General features: G+C 28.8%; 8 protein-coding genes across 12 annotated transcripts; 5 read left to right on the top strand and 3 right to left on the bottom strand.

Annotated features, from left to right (window-relative positions):
- Window positions 1-284: 284 nt before the first annotated feature.
- LOC113792847 (calcitonin gene-related peptide type 1 receptor-like) lies at window positions 285-4,627 on the top strand. Of its 2 annotated transcripts, XR_012846795.1 has the most exons (6): window positions 285-1,081; window positions 1,148-1,731; window positions 1,801-2,089; window positions 2,178-2,444; window positions 2,533-3,034; window positions 4,488-4,627. XR_012846795.1 is itself a non-coding variant. In XM_027342801.2 (5 exons), exons 1-5 carry the CDS (start codon window positions 704-706, stop codon window positions 2,695-2,697), a joined length of 1,683 nt encoding a protein of 560 aa, XP_027198602.2. In that variant the 5' UTR covers window positions 285-703; the 3' UTR covers window positions 2,698-4,469. The 2 variants fall into 2 exon arrangements, 1 of the variants encoding a protein (XP_027198602.2); XM_027342801.2 differs by lacking the exon at window positions 4,488-4,627 and having other exon boundaries at window positions 2,533-4,469.
- Window positions 4,628-5,422: 795 nt separating this feature from the next.
- On the top strand, window positions 5,423-7,391 carry LOC113792853 (uncharacterized). 2 transcript variants are annotated; one of them, XM_075822801.1, is made up of 4 exons: window positions 5,423-6,009; window positions 6,093-6,143; window positions 6,228-6,996; window positions 7,259-7,391. In XM_075822801.1, the coding sequence occupies exons 1-3, from the start codon at window positions 5,423-5,425 to the stop codon at window positions 6,967-6,969; spliced, it is 1,380 nt and encodes a 459-aa protein (XP_075678916.1). In that variant the 3' UTR covers window positions 6,970-6,996; window positions 7,259-7,391. The 2 variants fall into 2 exon arrangements, with proteins under 2 accessions (XP_075678916.1, XP_027198609.2); XM_027342808.2 differs by lacking the exon at window positions 7,259-7,391 and having other exon boundaries at window positions 6,228-7,211.
- A 70-nt stretch (window positions 7,392-7,461) lies between these two features.
- Window positions 7,462-9,134, top strand: LOC113792824 (uncharacterized). Its single transcript, XM_027342771.2, has 7 exons — window positions 7,462-7,598; window positions 7,662-7,794; window positions 7,872-7,960; window positions 8,106-8,157; window positions 8,231-8,283; window positions 8,366-8,477; window positions 8,559-9,134. Exons 1-7 carry the CDS (start codon window positions 7,526-7,528, stop codon window positions 8,761-8,763), a joined length of 717 nt encoding a protein of 238 aa, XP_027198572.1. The 5' UTR covers window positions 7,462-7,525; the 3' UTR covers window positions 8,764-9,134.
- eIF2beta (eukaryotic translation initiation factor 2 subunit beta) lies at window positions 8,794-10,277 on the bottom strand. Its single transcript, XM_027342769.2, has 4 exons — window positions 10,129-10,277; window positions 9,389-10,047; window positions 9,190-9,332; window positions 8,794-9,133 (listed from the first exon to the last, which is right to left on the bottom strand). Exons 1-4 carry the CDS (start codon window positions 10,144-10,146, stop codon window positions 8,958-8,960), a joined length of 996 nt encoding a protein of 331 aa, XP_027198570.1. The 5' UTR covers window positions 10,147-10,277; the 3' UTR covers window positions 8,794-8,957.
- An 82-nt stretch (window positions 10,278-10,359) lies between these two features.
- On the top strand, window positions 10,360-11,928 carry LOC113792823 (deubiquitinase OTUD6B-like). Its single transcript, XM_027342770.2, has 3 exons — window positions 10,360-10,582; window positions 10,639-11,416; window positions 11,475-11,928. Exons 1-3 carry the CDS (start codon window positions 10,498-10,500, stop codon window positions 11,569-11,571), a joined length of 960 nt encoding a protein of 319 aa, XP_027198571.1. The 5' UTR covers window positions 10,360-10,497; the 3' UTR covers window positions 11,572-11,928.
- Window positions 11,887-13,688, top strand: LOC113792820 (uncharacterized). Of its 3 annotated transcripts, none has more exons than XM_027342765.2 (3): window positions 11,887-12,027; window positions 12,478-13,030; window positions 13,098-13,688. In XM_027342765.2, the coding sequence occupies exons 2-3, from the start codon at window positions 12,577-12,579 to the stop codon at window positions 13,661-13,663; spliced, it is 1,020 nt and encodes a 339-aa protein (XP_027198566.2). In that variant the 5' UTR covers window positions 11,887-12,027; window positions 12,478-12,576; the 3' UTR covers window positions 13,664-13,688. The 3 variants fall into 3 exon arrangements, with proteins under 3 accessions (XP_027198566.2, XP_027198567.2, XP_075678951.1); XM_027342766.2 differs by having other exon boundaries at window positions 11,916-12,027; window positions 12,516-13,030; XM_075822836.1 differs by lacking the exon at window positions 11,887-12,027 and adding an exon at window positions 12,084-12,124 and having other exon boundaries at window positions 12,609-13,030.
- On the bottom strand, window positions 13,676-15,267 carry Snx21 (Sorting nexin 21). Its single transcript, XM_027342764.2, has one exon. The coding sequence runs from the start codon at window positions 15,110-15,112 to the stop codon at window positions 13,916-13,918; it is 1,197 nt and encodes a 398-aa protein (XP_027198565.2). The 5' UTR covers window positions 15,113-15,267; the 3' UTR covers window positions 13,676-13,915.
- Window positions 15,268-15,328: 61 nt separating this feature from the next.
- AlaRS (alanine--tRNA ligase, cytoplasmic) lies at window positions 15,329-18,677 on the bottom strand. The gene is made up of 4 exons (XM_027342763.2): window positions 18,417-18,677; window positions 16,696-18,354; window positions 16,489-16,626; window positions 15,329-16,419 (listed from the first exon to the last, which is right to left on the bottom strand). The coding sequence occupies exons 1-4, from the start codon at window positions 18,564-18,566 to the stop codon at window positions 15,433-15,435; spliced, it is 2,934 nt and encodes a 977-aa protein (XP_027198564.2). The 5' UTR covers window positions 18,567-18,677; the 3' UTR covers window positions 15,329-15,432.
- Between the last annotated feature and the right edge of the window lie 3,405 nt (window positions 18,678-22,082).

Here is a 22,082-nt window from a genome sequence, read left to right as displayed (position 1 = left end):
GTGGTACAAAATATTGGCGGCCACAAAAAATCATAATAATCCTTTATCAATGTCACAATCGACAATATGTGTAATATATCCGGATAGATTAGTTTATTAAAAAAATCAAACACTATTTTTGGTAACAAAGATTTTTTTTTGCTGATCTTGATTGAAAAAAATATAATATTATCAGACATTATAATGTGATAATGACACTAATCCAATTGTCAAGTTGGTGTGAATATTAATAATAACTTTTTTGGTTACCTTATAATATATATCAATCCTATAATGATTTCACTTGTATACAGAGATTTATTAAGTTTTTTTTACAAATGTTTATTGTTGTCGGTGTTGATGTTTATGATGTCAATAACGATGATGATTAGATAGTTGCCATTGATAAATAATAATAACCGACTAAAGCACAAACATTGTCCATTGGTTTGATGAAAATTATTTAGAGAAAAAAAAAGTAATGTTTTTTTTGGATTGAATCATGATTTATGCTCATTAGAACAAATTTGATTCAAATTTTTAAATTGAATAATTTCTGTTGTAGAATTGTATCAATTTGTTGTTTTTGGTGTAAATGTTTCAACGATCAATAATGTTATTTATTGTTTATTCGATTGATAAATTATCAATTTATAATAATCTAAACTGTATGAATGTATAAACAAATTATTATAAAAAAGAAAGAATCGAATACAAATATAATATGATATCAGTGTTTATTTTAATCTTGTTATTGTCATTTACATCATCAATATTATCATCAACAACATCATCATCATCATCATCATCATCATCATTATCGATGATGGATAGATTTCCTTGCCAAAGTAATTTATTCTATGATTTTCGTAATATTGATCGTTTTATGGATAATATGTGTGCACAATGTTTATGGTATATGGCTGGTAGTGAAAGTCCATGGATTGATTTTGATTCGGTTAATAAATGGCAAGTAATTTATAATTATAGTGATCAAATCAATGTTCTACTTTGCAATCCAAATTGTACGGAATTTACTTATGAAATACTTAAACGGCCAAATAATTCTATTCAAAAAGAATTAAAATCTGAATTTTATATGGTAAGATTTTGATTAAGATTTTTTGTTTTGTACAACATTCATTGATTACAATATTGGTTCATAAAGGGACTTTTACTTGATTGTTGTGAACAAGCACGTCAATGTTGTGAACGAATGTTAAAAAATGGTGATCATAATTTACATGAAAAAAATGATCATTGTCCAGCTAAATGGGATGGTTTTATGTGCTGGAATTCAGCTAAACCGAATACAATTAATTATCAAACATGTCCCAGTATGACATATTTTGCTCTGGGTATTAAACCAACATCATGTCGAAATGAATTAGCAAATAAAGAATGTTGGTCGAATGGTACATGGGCACGAATAAATAAAATACACTTTGATGAAATTCAAAAAAAATGGATCAACTATTCAGAAGAATATACAAATTATCTACCTTGTTCAACACCTGGTGCAACATTAAAATTAAAATTTATTCGCACATCGATAGTCATCTATATTGTTTCATTGGTACTCACATCAATTGGTTTCATTTTATTATGGTCATTTTCAAAAGAACGACCTAAATTAAGAGAAATTCATTTAAATTTTTTTCTATCACTTATACTCACATCATCATTTTCACTTTGTGTATTAATATTCATCAAAGAACAACATTATCGTCTTAATTCAATGATTGATAAAAAGTTTGTTTTAAATTTGTTATAATTTATCTTTAATAATGATAGATTTGTTTCTTTTCTTTTTTTAAAAAGTCCAATATGGTGTCGAACATTAATGTTATTCATGAAAATGGCACGTTTAACAAATTATTGTTGGATGTTAAATGAAGGTATTATACTTTGGCAAATTGTTGTACATCCATTACCAATCAATGAAATTGGTATGATCAAATTCTATCTGTTAGGATGGCTTTCACCATTCATAATAATTTCATTTTATACATTTATTCATTCAATGAAAAAATTCAATACAAGTTGTTGGACAAAATCAATGGGCTATTGGGAATTGATTTACATTATACCTACGATTACATTCATTGTTGTAAGAATATTATTATTATTTTTTTGACCAAAATCCTGATTCTTAATTGTAATTTTTTCTTCTCTTTCTTCATCCAAAAAAAAAAAAGATAAATACCATATTGTTAATCTATATGATGTATGTATTGTTGAAAAAATTAACCACAACAAACAATACAAAACAATTACGTTCAAGTGTTTGTAAATCATTATTATTGGTACCAGTGTTTGGTATACATTATATATTTTATATTGTACCATTCGATCCATTTGAATCATGTGCAACATATCAATTTATATTTCATTATGTTATGATTATTACTGAAGCATTACAAGGTTCAATTGTAACGGCAGTATTCTGTCTCTTCAATCAAGAGGTAAGAATGTGTTTTTTTTTGTTTCTTCTGCTGATGATTCTGATTCCTTTTTCTTTTCTTTTTTTAAACAATGTTATTTTATTCATAGATTCATACAAGTATTAAAAGAAAATTTCGATTAAAAAGGCGTCGTCAAAATAATCATTTTATCATTCAACGTCGTAATACAACAACTGTCAACACCGATGATGATGATGATGATGCTACGGAGATGGCAAAATTGAATCAAATTGTAAAACCTAATGATTCATGACTTTTTTTCTCTTTCTCTTTAGTATCCTCATCTCATACAATGATGATTATTGTGTGTGTATGTGTCAGTCATTTTCAACCCGAAAACAAAAATACTAAACAAAATTTACAACCAAAAAAATTTATATTTAATGTTTTCTTTCTTTCTCTCTCTCTCTCTCGACACATTATAAAAATTGCCAAACAAATGTCATCAAATGTCGATGTCGAAATAAATGTCTTCGTAAAAGATCAAAAACAAAAAAATGCTGACAATTAAGACGAGTGAGAAAAAGAATCCATTATTTTTTGAATGTATTCTGGTTTTTTTTTGACGAACGAACAAACGAACGAATAATGTAATAATCAGCTTCAAAAAAGTTTTTTTTTTCAAACATTTTTGTTAAAAATCCGAGAGAAAATGTAAAATGTTCATCAATTCATAGCTTTTCATAATCTTTTTTTTTTTTTTGGTTTTTCTATCTTTCTTTCTTTCTTCAAAAGATTTTATCATTTTGTATTTGTAATCAATCAGATCATCATTTTTTTTTTTTGTTTGTATTGAAGATTATTGTATTAATTTTTTGGTTCTTTAAAAAATAAATTTCACACATCATTCACATTAAGTTTAAAATTTTTAATCCTCTTTAAAGTAATGGTCGATCTTTGAATGTCTCCAGATGTCAAAAACTCTTTTCTCATTTTTTTTGGTAATTTTTAATGATAAATACCATGTTCATTCGCATCATGGTGGCTGGTTTGGCTTTCGATTGCCTGTTGTCCATTGTCTATATTTGATGATTATTGATTTTTTTTAAAAAACCATCTGTTGGGTTATTTAATATACAATGCACACACACACACACACACATCTCAAGTTTTTTTTTCATTGTCCTTGTGACAAATTATGTCTACAAATATTCCACGTTTTTTTTTGGAAAATAGAAACAAAACTAGATCATAACTGGTTTTAACCCGAAATTTATTACTTATTTTTTTTCAAAAAAAATGGCTCAATTATAATGACAATAAATTATGTTACTTTTTCTTTCCTGAATTTATATCTTTGATACAGAAAAACAAAAACAACAAAACAGAAAAAATGAACGAACCGACCAACCAGCCAACCAACCAATCAGCAATACATCCATTCATTCATTCATTCATTCAATGATTCAGTCGACATTAGGCATGTTGTTGTTCATTCAAACCACGTAGCAACGATAAAAACCAACCAAAAGGCTCGAATTGATTTAAAAAATATTATCATTTACCGCTGTTCATATTGAATGAAGACACTCCAATGTTTGGTCTGCATATGTCTATCCGTGTGTGATGCGACCAAAATTATTCTCGTGTATGTGTGTGCGTGATTATTGGCCACAATGGCCATTTTTTTGTTGAAAAAAAAAATATTTTGTACAAAGTTCAAAGTCAATTATAAATCCCAAAAAAATCATTGAACAATTTGATTGATTTTCTTTCTGAACGATTCAACTTTCAATCATCATCATCATTATCCTAACTTTCACCTGTTGCTTTTCATAGTTACTATTAAAGTTAAAGTTGGTCGCGTAGAAGATTGATCGATTCGGTCTGATCAGTTTATTCATTCATTCATTCAATTATCATTTGCACAAAAAAAACCAACTAACTAACTAACCCAAAACTACCGTTGTTCATATATGTTATTTACGTGGATAAAATGATCATCAATTTTTCGTTTTTTTTTTTTTGCTTATACCAAAATAGCAACTGTCGGTCAAACTAATTAATCTTTTTTTTTTTTTTTTTTTTTTTGACTAACACAAGACCACCACCACCACCACAACCATTAAAAAAGCCATCAAGCCTTGAATTTTTTGTGGTTTTTTTTCGGTCGGTGCTTCATCTTTCGATCGAATCGAAGAAGCCGGTATAATATTTCCATGGTTGTTCATTCTGATATGTTTATTATTGTAATGATGATGATCATCATCATTTTGAACATTACCTGATTATCATTAACACGACCAAAATGTTTTCTTTTCCTGCCATTTTTTGTACAAACACTGATCATAATAATCAACCAACCGATTCAACAATGATTTTTTTTTTTTGTTTATTTGTTTTTATGCCAATGAATTTTGTTTATGGTAGTATATATCTAAATCTAAATAAAAATACCATAAATTTTTTGTTTGTTTTGTTTTTGTCTGTACGATTAATATGAAGATGTAATCTTCATTTGAATGTTTGTATTAGTTTTATGATATCACACAGACATAGACGATTGCGAAATAGAATTTTTGTTGTTGTTGCAAATATAAACGACAAACGATAATTATATGAACAAACATGAGAATTTAAAAAGAAAAAGAAAATGAAGCAGAATTTTCCCTTCTTCTTGTTGTTGTCGGATATCGTCTTTCATTCATCCACAGATCGACTAACTAACTAACCAACCAACCAACCAACCACACATAGTTTTTTCCATATTCAAATAACAACAATCACAATGATAATGATGATTACAGATGTGATGTGTGTGTGTTTATTTAATCTCATCATCATCATATGAATTTGTAAATTCAGGTCAAATATGATGATTGGATATTTGATGTTAATCTATCGATTCAAATGTAAAAGTGTTGTTCAATCATCATCGAATATCGATATATTTTCAATGTTTTTTGTTTCTGAGTTCAAATGAATTCCAATGATTAGAAAAATTCTTTTGAAAAAAAATTCATTATCAATATCTACTAATGAAATCATTAACGTCGTTTGTTTTACGAGCCAAAATTTTGGCTCGATTAAAATATCGACCAATCTCGATCAACAAAAACCAAATCATAATCCTAATAATCATCATCATGTATTTATTCATGATTTCATCAATACATTGTACATCATTATCATTTCATCGAATGCATCATGAAAATATGAAAAATAGTGAAATGAATCATCAAAGTTTTTTGTCTCGAAATTTCAAGTTTACCGATGAAACAGAAAATCTAATCGATAATGATGATTATGATCAACAAAGAAAATTTCGAAGTCGAAATAAAGATGAATCTACAAATGTTTTGACAACAAAATCTTCGATTATTGAATCACCACAATCATCATCATCATTTACATTTTCCGATTCATTATCTCAACATAATTCATTGAATAATGATGATGATAATGAAAATTTTATATTTCGTCATGAATGGAATTTTACCGAAGTAAATCTAGCAAATAGTCATCTATTTTATATTCGAACAAAATATTCATGTTCAACACCACGTGCTAAATTGATAAAAGTATTGGATTATCATTCATCACCATCAAAACAATATGTACCAAGGTAATGGTTATATTCTGAATAAATATCTATGGAAAATCTTATTAAGAATTTGTTTGTTTGTTTTTATTTTCTGCAAATTATAGATGTACCGTACTGCATAGATGTGATGAAGAAAGTGGATGCTGTGAAGATGTGTAAGTTTTTTGATGAATTTATTTCTGAGTTGCTTTTGTTTGTTGCAACTAATCCAAAAAAAAAAATCATATTTTTTTTCACAGGACTCATCGCTGTGAACCAAGTAAAACACAATTAATTGAATTATATTTTCATGTAATTCGTTCCGATATGAAAAATAATATAACTGGCGGTAATGCTGTTGGTATTGAACGGTTAACATTTTTAAATCATACACATTGTGAATGTAAACCAATCAATTATATGCCAAGAAGTGTACAAATTCGACCTCCATTACGTTTAATGAGCTCTGATGGTGGTCAACAACAAGGTCATCCTTATCATCATCATCGTCATCATCATCATAAATGCAAACATGTCATCAAATGTCCTGAACCATTTATACAAAGATTTCGTGGTTCAGATCAACGTTGTATTTGTGATTGTGTTCATCAAACAAGCCAATTTAATGCCAATAATAATAATGATGAAAAAATTTCCTATAAATATTGTCTTAAAATTCAAGATGGTTTTGAAAAATTTGATCCATTTCAATCTAAATGTATACAAAATGGTGAATGTTCTGAACCTATTTGTTCATTTGGTTTACGATTCAATAGAACTGAATCACAATGTTTAACACCACAGAAATCAGGTGTATGGTCGAATTATAATCATAACAACCACCAACTGTTACAGACTAGTTTACATTCATCGTCAAATAATCATCATCAACAACAACAACAACAACAACATCGTCATGACCTTCAATATCATAATCATCGTTATGGATATCATCATTCTCGAACTACCTTCAGTAACCTTAATGACCAAAGCATAGTTTGAACAACAACAACACCGAAAAAATCGATGGTATAAGATTCTTGTCATTCTATTATATCGTGTTCATCCAATTCAATAGCAATCAAAATAAAAATAAAAAAACCAGAAAAAAAATCATTTCCAATTCATGCAAAACGCTTAAAAAAAACAAACATTTTCATTTAATCTTTTGATTTATTTGTAAAAAAAATATCCATCATTTTTTTTTATATTAAAATAAAAAATCATAATTTTTTTTCATTGAAGTTTTCTTGTAAAAATGATTAACATTTTTTGTTTGTTGTTGAAATAGACACCCTCTCGATGGCCATGATGATTTGTTGGCTTTTTGTTTAATCAGAAAAAGAAAAAACACAAAGCATCCTTTTTTGGACATCATCAACGATACACAATAAAATTGTTGTGAATTTTTTTTTCCTGGCTGTCAAATAAAGTATTCAAGTTTTTTTTTTCGTTGCCGATTTCGTTTGCTGGTTTTTGTTTTTGATACCTCAAATCATTACATACCATACATACTCTGCATAAACACTCATATAACAAAACATCAAAATTTCAAATCATGGCCATGGTCAAAATTTTTAATTTTTTTCTCATATTTTCAATCATCATCATTTATGATTTAAATTTTATCTGTAAGTTGAATTTTTTTTTCTATGAATAATGATGAAAATTTTTCTCAAAAATTTTAAATTAAGTTTCTTCGGAACAACAACAACAACAAAAATGTCCGAAAGAATGTTCAAACAATGAACAATATTCACCAGTATGTTCATCAAACGGTACGGTTTTCGATAATGAATGTTCCATGCATCTTTTATCCAATTGTAGGTAAGTAAAAATTTTCATTTTCATTTTCTGCCGGATCATATCGAAAAACTCATTCAATTCTTTTATTCAATACAAAGTTTAAACATTAGTGATTGGGAAGAATGTCGTGGATTACATCCATTATGTCCGGCTGATTGTTTAGATATTCAAGATCCTGTTTGTGCAGGTTAGTTTTCGTTTTGTTTGAAGTAAATTATACACACACACCCTTGACTCCAAGATCTTTATCCATAAATTAAGTCTTTAAAATTTTCTCACACACAAAAAAAAACGAATCTAATTAACTAATCTATTACATAATCATAATCCAGATGATAATAAAATCTATCCGAATAAATGTGTGATGCATAAACGTAACTGTGGGTAAGAGTTTAAACCATGTTATTGATGTATTTTATGAATTCTCATTAAGTTTTAATTAATTGTTTAACATTAGAAAATTGATCCGGGAGCGTCCAATTTTATTTTGTCTTGGAAACAATGCTCGAAGTAAGATTATTATCAACAATATCAATGGATATAATAAAATTTCTAATAAAACAAAACAAAACAAAATTCTCACGTAAAATAGAATCCAGACAGGATCATTGTCCGGACAATTGTCTTGAATTATATAAACCTGTTTGTGGAAGTGATGGTCAAGTTTATCTAAATGAATGTTATCTAAAAATGCAAAATTGCGAGTAAGTAAATTAAATAATCAATGTTTTTTTTGTTGTTGAAAAGATAATCTATTGAATTCTAAACAAAAAAAACAATCGTAGCAATGGAATTGAAAAAGTAGATATGAACGAATGTGCAACCGCTTCCAAATGTCCTGCCTATTGTATTCCAATCTATGATCCAGTTTGTGGTTCGAATAAAAAAATCTATCTAAATCAATGTATGATGTTGAAAGAAAATTGTAATGCTACAATTAAAAATATGCCATTACAATTCTGTGTTGGTGATGATGTTGATAAATTATAAACAAACAAACAAACAAACAACGAACGGTAATCTTTTTTTAAAACATTCGAATTTTAATTTTTCGATTGAAATTATTCATCATTATTATTTTTTGTTGTGAATGCAAATAAAATTGATTATAATAATAAAAAAATTTTCTGAATGTATGAAAAAGCCTATGATAATCATCATTACAAGTGGAAAAATGTAAAGATTTAATTAGTACGAGCACGCATTGCTGAACGACGTCCAGTAACGGCTTGAAATCCACTTTTAATATTGGCTACAGATCTTCTTGATCCACAAGTTTCGCATTGTAAGAAAAATAGACGAGTTTCTTTTTGAAGAATAGTTTCCGGTGAACGACAAGTTTGGCAAGCAACATATTCCTCTGTGGACAAGAAAAAATGTTAAATAAAAAAAATTATACGATAAAACAAAACATACTAATATATCGTCGAAGTACACTTTCGATCTGTTTCTGTTGGAAACGGCCTTTGATGATCAATTGATTATTTGCATCAACTGAACCACTGGTACCCAATTCGGTCAATAAAAAATTCTGCAAATGTTTCGGCTGTCGATGAAGTCTACAATAAATTCAATTATTAAAAATTAATTAAACACTGTTATTTTTAAAACTTACGATTTACAAATTTCAAGAAAATTTGCAAATGATGTTTTTTTGGTACCAATACGAAGAACTTGTGGAGGACGTAATACATATTTCTTTCTACCACCAGATTCGCTTTCAGGATTCTTTTCCTTGATTTTGTTATAAATCATTTCTAATAATTCATCATAAGTATAATCTCGATCCGAATCTAACCATTTAGATGGACCACCACTGAATTGAATTTCTTCTTTCAAATCATCATCAGCATCTATATCGTTTTCTTTATCAAAATCATCTTGATCCGGCAAATCAAAAGTAGTCTTCTTCTTTTTCTTTTTCTTCTTCGATACACTAAAATCTAGATCAAAATCATCAGCTACAGTTTCGGTAGCTTGAGAATCATCCGGCTTTTCATCACCAGGGCTTTCTTTTTCTCCACTTTCGTTTGGCAAAGCATTTTCAAGTTCTTCCAGATTGAAAGGCTTCTTTTTCTTTTTCTTTTTTTTAAGACCGGAAAAATCTGCTAAATCCAAATCATCATCCACTGGAACATCATTAGTTTTTGTTTCAGCAGCAATGTTTGAATCATTTACACTTTCAGTTTTGACCGATGATTCTTCATCATTCAATCCACTAAAATCATATGGTTTTTTCGTCTTCTTTTTCTTTTTGGTGGTCAAATCTAAATCCTTGATGGTCATAATAGAAAAGAAACCAATATATTCAAAGTTATAATCAAATTGCATCTATTATACAAATAAATTGATTACCAATTCATCGTCGGCCATATTATTCTCGATATGAAAATTGAATTGCAAAAAAAAAAAAATTGATTAACAATTATTGCATCAGAATACACAACACTGTTGCTGATGTCGGTGTTAGCGAAAAAAAAAAAAGAATCGGACAATGCTCTGCCAATGAAAAAAAATGCACGACACGCACACACGTAAAGTATCGATACTATCGAAAATGTGATGTGCGCACAGTACAAACCCGAAGAAATTGAAATAGTCGACAAGTCCATTATAATTTCAGCTTGTTTATCCCTTTTTTTTTGAAAAATTTATTTTGTTTATTTTCAGTTATTTTCTACAAAAAAAAAATAATAACAAACACTCAGGGAATTTATCACCTGGATGGGAGACGTTCAAACAATGTCTCTGCCGGATTTACCTGAAGAACTAGTTGAAAGACAACGGCAAGAGAAAAAAGATCTAAATGGTATGTGTTGAATATTTACAATACGTTTATTGAAAATTCAATTTCAATTCTTATAGCTAAAATTACAAAACTACGGTTTAGTGTTCCTAAAAATGATAAGAAAAAGAAGAAAGAGATAAATAGTCAAATTGAATTAATGGAAGCAGAATTGAAAGCAAAACATGAACAAGAAATATTCGATTGGCAACAACAACAAGATCAGCTACAACAACAACATTCTCCCGAACAAAAAGCTTTTTTAGAATCATCACAGAATGATAAATCTGATGATAATGATAATGAAGAAAATAATAGTTCCATGGAAAATTTAAATAAACCAAAGATAACAAAATCACAACGTAGACGAGAAAACAAAGAACGTAAAGATCGTGAACGACAAGAACGTATCAAAGCTGGTCTATTAGATGATATTGATAGTACGAGATCGATCGAAATGAAAAAAATTGAAAGTCTTTTAGAGGAAAGAAGCCTAAGCCTTTGTGAAATACCATCGGATGGTGATTGTATGTATAAAGCAATCGAACATCAGCTTCGTTTGACACGAAATATTGATCAAACCGTTGATGAGCTACGATATCAGGCTAGTGAATACATACGTCAAAATAAAGATGATTTCCTGCCATTCTTATTGAATGATGAAAATAGTGTAGTAACTGATAAAGAATTTGAAGTGTATTGTGATAAAATAGCGAATACAAAAACCTGGGGTGGTCATCTAGAATTGAAAGCCTTGTCAAATACTCTTAAAGTGCCTATCGAAATTATTCAAGCCGAAGGTACTCCAATACAAATCGGTTTCAGTGAATTTGGTTCGAAAAATCCTTTGATTCTATGGTAAATCTTTTATCATTATTATTATCATTATTATTCAAATAATCATTTATCATTTTAGCTACTTCCGGCATGCCTATCGTTTAGGTGAACATTATAATAGTGTTATGCCGAATGGTGAAGTGCCCGATGATGAAGAATGGCACAATACTGAATGACATTTTTTTTTCAAAATTTAATTTAACAGATGGTCAAATCCTTCCAATCAACCAATCAATGAATGAATGAATGAATGAATTTAATTCAATCCAATCATCTATAATTTTCTCTTGATAATGCATTTTTTTTTATCATCATTCTATTTTATTTTCATTTTCCCCTTCCAATTGTATTATAAAACACACACTTTTACACACACTGACACAATGATATTAATTATTTTTCTTTTTCTTTTTTTTTGTGTATGAATCATTTTATTATCGTCACGATTATGTTTGCAAACAAGAAAATAATGATATTGATTTATCCTATTTTTTTTTTAAATCTGCTATATATAAATTATGTTTATAAAAATTCTATGGTGATCATCATCATTTTTCATATTCCAAGTTTATTACCAAGTTAATTTCGATGACATACAAAAGATCAAGAAAAATAATTTGATAAAAAAAAAGGTAAAAATCTTTTCTTTTTCTTTTTTTTTCTCTGTCCAACTAAAACATCATCATCATCATCATCTATTGTTATGTCACTAATTTTGTTTATTTCTCGGTTCGTTCAACATCAAAAAAATTTTTTTCTTCTGGTTGATTCGGTCATTGACTTGTTCAATGTTCTTTCGAGTGTGTCTATAACAGATATCGGTGTATGCAGATGGTTAATACTAAGATTGCTTATCATTAAACAAAGTCGACTATAGTAAAAAAGTTGATTCGTGCTTTCGTTGAGCCCGGTATTCAACTTGATTTTATTTTCCGATCAAGTTTAGGATATTACTTTGTTTTCTTTTCTATTTTTATTCAATTTTGAATGTTGTTAAAGTTTTTTCTTTATACCTGGATCATCCTTATCGTCAATGATGATGATGATGATGATCGACAATCCATTTCTGACATTATCTAAAGATGTAGCTTCAAGTATAATGCCTCATTTCTTTTCAAAGTTCAAATAAATCGATGCTGATTGATGACAATACAAAAATCCAATAAAATAAAATAAAAAACATGAATGATCATATACCAATCATAAATTGTAGGGATCAAGAAGAACCGCCGCCATTATTATCATCAATTGTTGATTATCATCGATTGCCACAGGTATGGCAAAGTAGAGCTTTAAATTTTAATAAAAATATTGTGAAAAAGATAACAAATGCTGAAAAATGTTGTTTAATTGAAAAACCAAATTTTAAAATGAAATTCAAACAAGATATTGTTGATAATTTTTGTCACTCAACAGAATCCACACGGTCGATTACACCTAATTCTTCAAGTTTAATGTGTCTGTCAACTGAACATCTAATTAAACCGACAAGTGATCGTCACCGTCATCATAATTATCACCATCATTATAATCATTATCATAATCAAAGATTATATAAATCAGCTATGAATTTTGATCGACGATTTAATTATTATAAAACGTCAAAAAATCAAAATCCATATTTTATTCGTTTAGGTAATTTATTATTTTAATTTTAGTTTTTTTAAAAAATTAAATAATGATCATTAAAACTTTCATTCAGACAATCATGGCCAACCAACAAAATTTTCCAAACATCAAATGCCTCATAAATGGTTTTCTTCAAGAGATATACGAGATTATCATCAAATACCATCATCATCATCATATTCTTGGTTTCCATCGGCAACATATTTCTATCCAAACAACATGAGAATAAATCGTACAATATTTCAACCTACAAATAATCATGGTCTTCATCATCTTTATTCTAGTCAAACATTTTATCCAGGAGCTTATTTTCCAACAACAACAACATCGACAAAAATATATCCCACACAACCAATACGAATGTCATATAGCCATCATCCATACAATGCTACAACTAATCAACAACTGCCAATTCAATCAAAATCAGAATTCAACAACAATAATCGTATTTTAAACAATTATTATTATCATCATCATCATCAATATCCATATAACAGTCAATGTAAACTTTTATCAAAAGCATCCATATCTTCATCATCAACCAATACTAATGGCCATATAATTGTTTTGGTAATCATACTATCTGTAATTGCAATTGGTGTCGTTATGGGCTTAATACTTGCAATAACAATCAATTAAATTAAATTATAATTATGATTTGTAATGAATTTGTAATATTTATTCATTTCAAAGTTGATCACAGTAATACAATCAATCGTTTTATATATGGTCATCTCATCATTTGATACATTTGTATAATATAAATAAATTCTCAAGTGATAAATAAGGTTTTTTTTAAAAAAAATATGTATGCAATTTTCTAATGAATAATACAATTATTAGTAGGATATCAATATTATTTGATTGAATGGAATTGATTAGAATAATAATTTATAACAATAATGAAAAATCTTTTCGTAAAAGAATTTCCAATAATTTAGGATGTGAATCAAAATTTCTTGGTAAACTACGTTTTCGACATAATTCTTCCAATTTTTTTTCTAAAGCAAATTTTTGTTGGCCAGAAAACCATTCATGACGAAGTGAAAGAAGTATAAGTGGCACAATTAGCTGACTGGATTCATAAAGATTATCAACTTCGAAGATTGTATTTGTGTTGTCATTTGTACCATTTTGGCTAGGCATCAAAACAACAGGATTTTCGAATAACATTTCAAATGTTTTTCGTGCTAATTTTTTTGCATCGGTTGTATTATCGACAGCATTAAGGCAACCAATCAGACAACATAACGTATGAATCAATTGACGATCTGGTCGTCCACTATGTGATGATAATTTATCTTGAATATAATAAACATTTTCAAGAATGCTGGCCGCTTCTTCTAATCGTATGAATTTTAGGCAATTTTTTGCCTCTCTCAATTCCGGATAATAAAGAAACTGGGCAAATTCTTTTGATGATCGAATTTCGGTTAAACTAAGGCAATAGGTTAGAAATTTTTGAAATGACAAACTACGTTCTGCTATCACTTCTGCGGAAAAATTGCCAATAAAAATTTTTTTTGGAAATATAACATCTTTGAGCAATAATGGATATTTTCTTCTGATTGCATTATAAAAATTACGAAATTCGGAATATCTTCGTTCAATGATAGCCGGTTCGGTTTCCAATCCGGGTATCCGTTTCATTAGAATAGTATAATTAACAAATTTTTGTCTTGTTTCATTATTAGTTATTGTACGAGCTTTGATTATTTCAAATATAACACGATATTGTGCTTTACGAGGTGTAGTTGATTCAATTAGATTATCATTCCAAATGTTCAAATAACTTTCGTCATTAATTTGATTATAACTGGAATTTATTGCTGAACTAGAGCTACAGCTCGTATCGATTGAATGATTATGATGACCATTTTCGATTGTATTATGATTGTTCAATGGAATTGGAGCAAGTATTTCCAAACGTTCGGAATTATTATTATTTGTTTGGTCATAAATTTCCAGATTATTTTCTTCATCATCATCATCACTAGCCAAATATGATGAAAGTAATGTTGATTTGCTACGAATTCGTGTATCACTTTGATTCATTTTTGTTGAATGTTTTTTTTTGTTTTCGCTCATCGATGATATGATGAATCAAGAATGATCATATAAACATTGATCGACATAATTGTAAATGAAAAACAAAATGTCTAAGAAATTTAATTCCCTAATTAATAATTTGATATCAATTGTTTACTGATGCAAGAAAAAATATATAAACAAAACGCAGTAAACAAATTGCGACATAATATTATTTCCAAATAAACTGTTGCTGATTTTATACGATGTTAGTAGTTATATGCACACTTTGATTTTTTTTTATTTTGAATCAATTTTTTTTCAAAAATTAAATTTAATAGAAAATATAAAATGTAGAAAATTTTTCTTAAAAAATCATATCAATTTCCTAATTTTAGACGTGCAAATTCATCTGATAATTTAATAGCTTCTTCTAATGATCCAATTTTGCTACCAGTAGCTTGAGCTGATTCTTGTTTACCACCACCTTTTCCTTCGATGAGTGTCGTTATATTTTGAATCCATTCGTTAGCGGTCAATCCTTTTTGAACTGTTTCTTTCGATACATTTGAAATACAGATAATTTTATTTGCATCCGAATCGATACTGAAAAATAGCACAGCCAGATTTGGATTAATACCTCGAGCAGCTTTAACCGCTTGGTCGAGTGCCTTGGCATTGGAGCCAGCATCTAACGAACTGACAATGAATTCCGAATTTGGATTGTCTTCGGCCAATTTTTTGGCTACCTTAATAACTTCGTTTGCTTGTGATGCTTTCAACGATCGTTCATAATCATCTAGTTTTTTCTTCAATTGGTTCAACGTATTACGAAGTTCTTCTTTTTTCCAGCAAGATATATCTGATGCAGAGACTTTTTGCTGTAAATCAAGCACTTTTTTAACCATATTTTTTAGTTCAGTAGAAAATTTTGATTGATTAGCATTAATATAAATTCCTAATTCCGATGCAAGTTTTTCAAGCTCGGCCAATTTGTTAATCGATCGAGTAGCTTCAGGACCTGTAACACAGACAATTCTTCTGATTCCCTTGGCAATAGCTTCTTCAGTGGTAATAACAAAATCACCAATATGTCCACTTCGTTTAAGATGAGTACCACCACAAAATTCAACCGAAGTATTCATACCAGCCGGACTGGATGGATCATTTAATAGGTCATCCACAGGAACGCCAATCGAGACAACACGAACTGGATCGGGATAGGTTTCATCAAAAACAGCACGCAATCCTTTCACAGCTTTAGCCATTGAAAGTGGAGATTCTTTTGCATAAACGATTTCATTCTTGTCAATCATTTCTCTTGCTATACTTTCGGCTTGTTTTACTTGAGCACTTGTCATTGCAGACTAATATAGAAAAAAATGAACAATTCTTATTATAGATAAAATATGTAGGGAAAATAATATATAACTAACTTTATTTGTAAAATCGAATCGAAGTTTATCAGCAGCTACGAGTGATCCTTTTTGATCAGTTTCTTTTAGTACAGATCTTAGAGCATAATTCAAAACATGAGTACCGGTATGATTATTCATAATAAATTTTCTTCTTTCCTTTAATTAAAATAAAAAATCCAATATTAATGAATATTCAATTATAATAATTTATAATAATTTACAAACCTGATCAATTTCTAGCCGAAGTACATCACCCACACAAAGTTTAGAAGATTCTTGCATTAAATATCCAATATGTACAACATAACCACCAAATGATTTGACTTGGACTACTTTGAATTCAATTTCAATATTATTATCATCATTTTCCTTAATCATATAACCCGTATCATGTTCTTGACCGCCGGATTCTGCATAAAAATTGGTTGAATCTAAAATAATACCAATCAGATCGGTATCAGAAACTTCTTGAACAAATGATTTATCTTTTCTGATGGCCAAAACTTGACTTTGACAACTTTCAAAACGATAAACACTATCTTTTTTATCAGTCAAAGAATTGTAATTGTATTTAGGCAAGTCATTGGTCAAAGAAATTTTAAGTTGATCACGAAGTTCAGCAATAGCATGAACATCTAGTTCAACTTTTGTATCTAATTGAGATATTTTTGCTTGTGATATCAATTGAGCTTGAGCTTTTGCTTTTTCAAATCCTTCCATATCAACACATAGGCCATGTTCTTCGACCATCAATCTGGTCAAATCGATAGGAAATCCATAAGTATCATATAATTTCCAAGCAATATCACCAGGTAAAACTTTACTGCCTTCCAATTTTTCAATCGCAGTTTTTAATAGTCGCTTGCCTCTCGATAAAGTCTTCAAAAATTGTAACTCTTCTTCATTAATGATTTCCATGACCAATTGTGGATCTTTGTTCAGTTCGGGAAAAAAATCACCCAAAGTTTGTACGACAACAGGTACCAACGACCCGAATGCACCGGGTTTACCCCCGAGTTTTTCAATGTAACGAGCAGCTCGACGTAAAATACGTCTCAGTACATATCCTCGACCAACATTATCCGGCCGTCCACCATCAGAAAGAGCGATGGTCAATGTACGAACATGATCTGCCACAACACGATATGCCATATCCGTACCGTCAACATCATCGTCACCAAGCTTGCCGGTATAATTTGGAGCTCCGGTATTTTCCTGTATGGCTTTGAAAAGCGGTTCGAAAATATCCGTGTCATAATTCGAAGTCTTGTTTTGAATTACCGATACAATTCTTTCAAAACCCATACCAGTATCTACATGTTTTTTTGGCAACGGTACTAATGAACCATCATTTTCACGATTAAATTGAATAAACACAAGATTCCAGATTTCAATTACATTCGGATCGTCCATATTAACTAATGAAGCTGCATTACGACCGCCGATTCGATCATAATGAATTTCTGAACAAGGTCCACAAGGGCCCGTTTCACCCATTTCCCAAAAATTATCTTTCATATCGAACGGAAGAATTTTTTCAGGATCAATACCAATTTTTGTCCATATTTTTCGAGCTTCTTCATCTGGATCTAAATTAGCTGCTTTATTTCCACCAAAATACGTAACATAGATTCGATCTTTTTCAAGGCCATAAACTTTGGTCAACAATTCAAAAGACCATTGACAGATTTCTTGTTTGAAAAAATCACCAAACGACCAATTTCCAAGCATTTCAAAAAACGTATGATGATAAGAATCTTTTCCAACATCGTCTAAATCGTTGTGTTTACCACCAGCACGAATACATTTTTGGCTATTAACCACTCTTTTGTATTTGGACATATCACTATTTGGATCAACTGTACCAAGAAAAATTGGTTTGAACTTTTAAAAAAACAAAAGGATTTTAGATTAAAATAAATAGAAAATTAAACAAATACGAATACCTGATTCATGCCAGCATTGGCAAACAAAAGTGTTGGATCTTCATGAGGAATGACCGATGAACTTCGAACAAAAAGATGTTCATATTTATCTTTGAAAAAATCAATAAAAGCTTGTCGAACATCTCTATAAGATTTTGATTTTAACGACATGATCAACTGGTATATTAATTATGAAAATGATGAAAATTCAAACAATAAAACAAAAAACAAAAAGAAGAAGAAAATATTACACGTCGAAACTCATTTAAAAGCATGTGTGTGTATCGAATCAAGTGGAAATAGTGTCTTTCATTCATTCCATATGATAATTCGCGCATGTTCATTGTTTCTCGTTATGATTATCCTTGAAATTTTCAAATCCAGTCTATTTGTTTCCATTTTAATTTGAAGTTCCTGCCTTTCGCGAAGCAACAGCATTTCAAAATCAAAAATAATCTTGAACAAATCAAAAACTAGATTGTTTTTCATTTTGAGCCACTCTCTCCAATATCTGTTTATAAATTTTCCAATTACAAATACTCTCGATGATATTAATCGGTTTTTGTTGTTGTTGTTTTGGATCATCAAAAACGAAAATCTAAATGAAATAAAATAATCTGTTGTCATCATCGATCTATAGTTAAATTTGTCACGTTGTCTATATATATATAGTGTGAATTCTCACTAAAGAAGAATTCTATAGATGAAAAAAATAAGTCTTTAAATCGGATTTGTTGTTGTCGTCGTCGTTTGTTTCCATCGTCGAGTAGTGTTAATGTTCGGTACCATCATTGTTGACAAAATTGCTGTGTGTGTGTAATGATTTGAAAAGATTTTGATTAAAAGTTTTATCTTTTTTTTCACACACACAAAGACGATAAGTCATTGAAATAATGGAGAAAATAAATTGAAAAAAAGAAGAATTTTCAACACGAATTTAACAAAAAAAAAAAAATTTATTTTGTCAATAATGATAAGTTACGAAAAAGAAAAAATTACGAATTACGAAAATGATGATCATATTTTTTGATGTCTATCTGATCAGTAAAATTTGGTGCAAATTTTCTGCTCTTTTTTTTAAAAAAAAAAAAAAAAAGAAAAAGAAATCAAAGAATGTTTTGTATACGAGGACGGCTAAAGATTTTGTTTGTTTGTTTGTTTTCATTATGTTTCAAAAAAATCGAATGTTTTGCTATGTTGACAAAAAAAAAAATTACATGAAACTGGTGTCTCTCTGTGTGTGTGTGTATGTATTTGGTGGTGCAAGAGTATTACCATTATGATGATGATGATGATCGGTTACAAATGAGAAAATGAAGAAAAAAATTTCAATCAAATATTGTACACAACATTGATGATGATGTTATTGCCATATAGAATTTCAGAAATTTTTCAATGTCAAGAACCGGATAAGTGTTTTTGTTTAGCGGAATGATTGACTAGATTATAATGAAGGTTTGGCTTGTTTGAAACAAAAAATTAATGTAATATGACCGTACGGTGTGTGTGTAGGATAATTAATAAAATGTAATGAAATCTGACACAATTAATGAATGAATGAAGAACAAATGAAAAAAGATCAAACAATTATGTAACAAAATAAAATATTAACAAAAAAATTTTTTTCGAGGAAAATAAAATAAAATTAGCAACAAGTTATGTGAAAATCCGAAAAACAAAAACAAAATTTATAAAGAAAAAAAAAACAAAAACAAAATTTTGGTTGTCTTGGATACCGAGGTTCTGTTGTTGTTGTTGTTGTTGTTTGTATTCTGTTGACAAATAATGCCTGTTGAAATTTTTTTTTTCCTTGTGGGAAAAAAAATGTTCAACAATGTGATTTGATTTGATTTGATTTGACTAGAATGATACACTCATTTTTTTCATTTAAAAAAAATGATTTTGAAAAGAAAAAAATTCTGATTCTGTATACAGAATTGTAACTATATTTATGAATGATGAGGAATTCTGTTTTTGTTTGTTTGTTTGTTAGAAAAATAATTCTATTCGAAATCTCGAAAAAAAACAAACATTATTAAAAACTACAAAATGTGAATCAAGAAAAAAAAAGAAAAGAAAAAATCTTATGACAATGATGATGATGATCAAATTAAGTAGAAAAAATTTACTGAACAAAATAAAAAACTCGAAAAACAAAAAAAAACGAAAACGAACGAAAATTCTGAGCAATAATTCCATTCGAATTCGAACGTTCAAACATTCGAATCGTATAGTCGATTTTTAAGAATAATAGAAAAAAGTAAGTAAAAGAAAGAAAGAAAAAAACATTATTTATCACACTAAATCGATTATAATTCAGTCAATTCTATAATTATTATTATTATTATAAAATGAATTTTTAATTTTTAATTTCATTTTTTACTTTTTTTTTCAAAGTTGATCATCATCATCATCAAAAATCTGACTAGATAGAAATGTATTGAAATATATATGAGCACACATATATTATCGACCAAAACGAGAAATATATGATTGAGAGTGAGAGAAAAATCAATCAAGAATCTATAGAATCCGCGTACCAGGAGAGAGAAAAAAAAACATTGAAATGGAAGAATATTTTTTTTTACATTTGCAAATTATATGCAAAATGTTTAGAGGATTTATTGCCTTTTTTCTATGAATACTGTGTGTATGTGTGTGTAATCAAATATAAGTGATGTGTAATTCTATTTGTGTGTATGAGCAGAAGAGAAAATCGATAGCAATTTGGCTAACTAAAAAATAGTTTTGTAATTCTGTGTGTGTTTGTAGGGAGAGAAAAAAAGGTGCAAAATTTTTTATTTATTTAAAAATATCGAGATTCATTTAGTGATTGATCAGATAGAAAGAAAGAGAAGAGAAAAAAAAATCGGTGAATAGAATCGGTAGAAATATTTGTCGAGTATCTAATCACATTATCTCTATTTAGTTTTCCAAAGATAAACATTCAAAAGTTTTGCTTTCTCTCGCTCTTCATATTTGTTCCAACATAGTGTGTGTTTACGTCAAAAAGTTTTTTGAAAACAAAAAAAAAAGTTTTCAATTAGAATTTATATGATTTTTTTTTTTGTTTTGTTTTTTGTTTTTCAAAACTGTTAAAATCATTAAAGGTTTAATTTTTGCCATAATGATGATGATGATGATAATGAATTTCATAAATATTTGTGAATTTTATGTGTGCGTAAATAAACTTTTTTTCCCCTCTCATTCCCATTTAGAGAACGGTCATCAAAGAAGGAAATTTGTTCATTCGGGAGAAAAACAAAAAACAAAATGCAAAGGTCAGTAGGCAATGGCAATCATCCTCATCAACAGCAACAGCAATGAAAATATTGATTCTTGGACGCTGTTGGAATTTTTTATTAATCGAAAACAAGAATTACACACACACACGTACACACAGAGAGAAACACTATACACATTCCTAATAAGTTGAGAAAAATTATTTAATTAGAACATCAAACGCTTAATGTTCTAATTGAAATTCATATCGATTGTCAAATCAATCAATCCAACAAAAAAAAACATTTACTACATTCAAGAATTGATTTTTTTTTCTATCTGGAAGTGAGAACAAAAAAACCATCTTTTCACATCATCATCATCATCAGAGACAGACTGATCATTCGACTGGAAATATTATTATTATTATTATTTGTGCCAAAAAAATGTTCCTGACAATCAATG

The sequence above is a fragment of the Dermatophagoides pteronyssinus genome, unplaced genomic scaffold (genome assembly GCF_027571235.1).
Source record: "Dermatophagoides pteronyssinus isolate colony J.1.1.1.1 unplaced genomic scaffold, Derpt_VIB-CSIC_2022.12 sq0001, whole genome shotgun sequence".
Classification (NCBI taxonomy): Eukaryota; Metazoa; Arthropoda; class Arachnida; order Sarcoptiformes; family Pyroglyphidae; genus Dermatophagoides; species Dermatophagoides pteronyssinus.
This window is presented reverse-complemented; position numbering and strand designations above follow the sequence as displayed.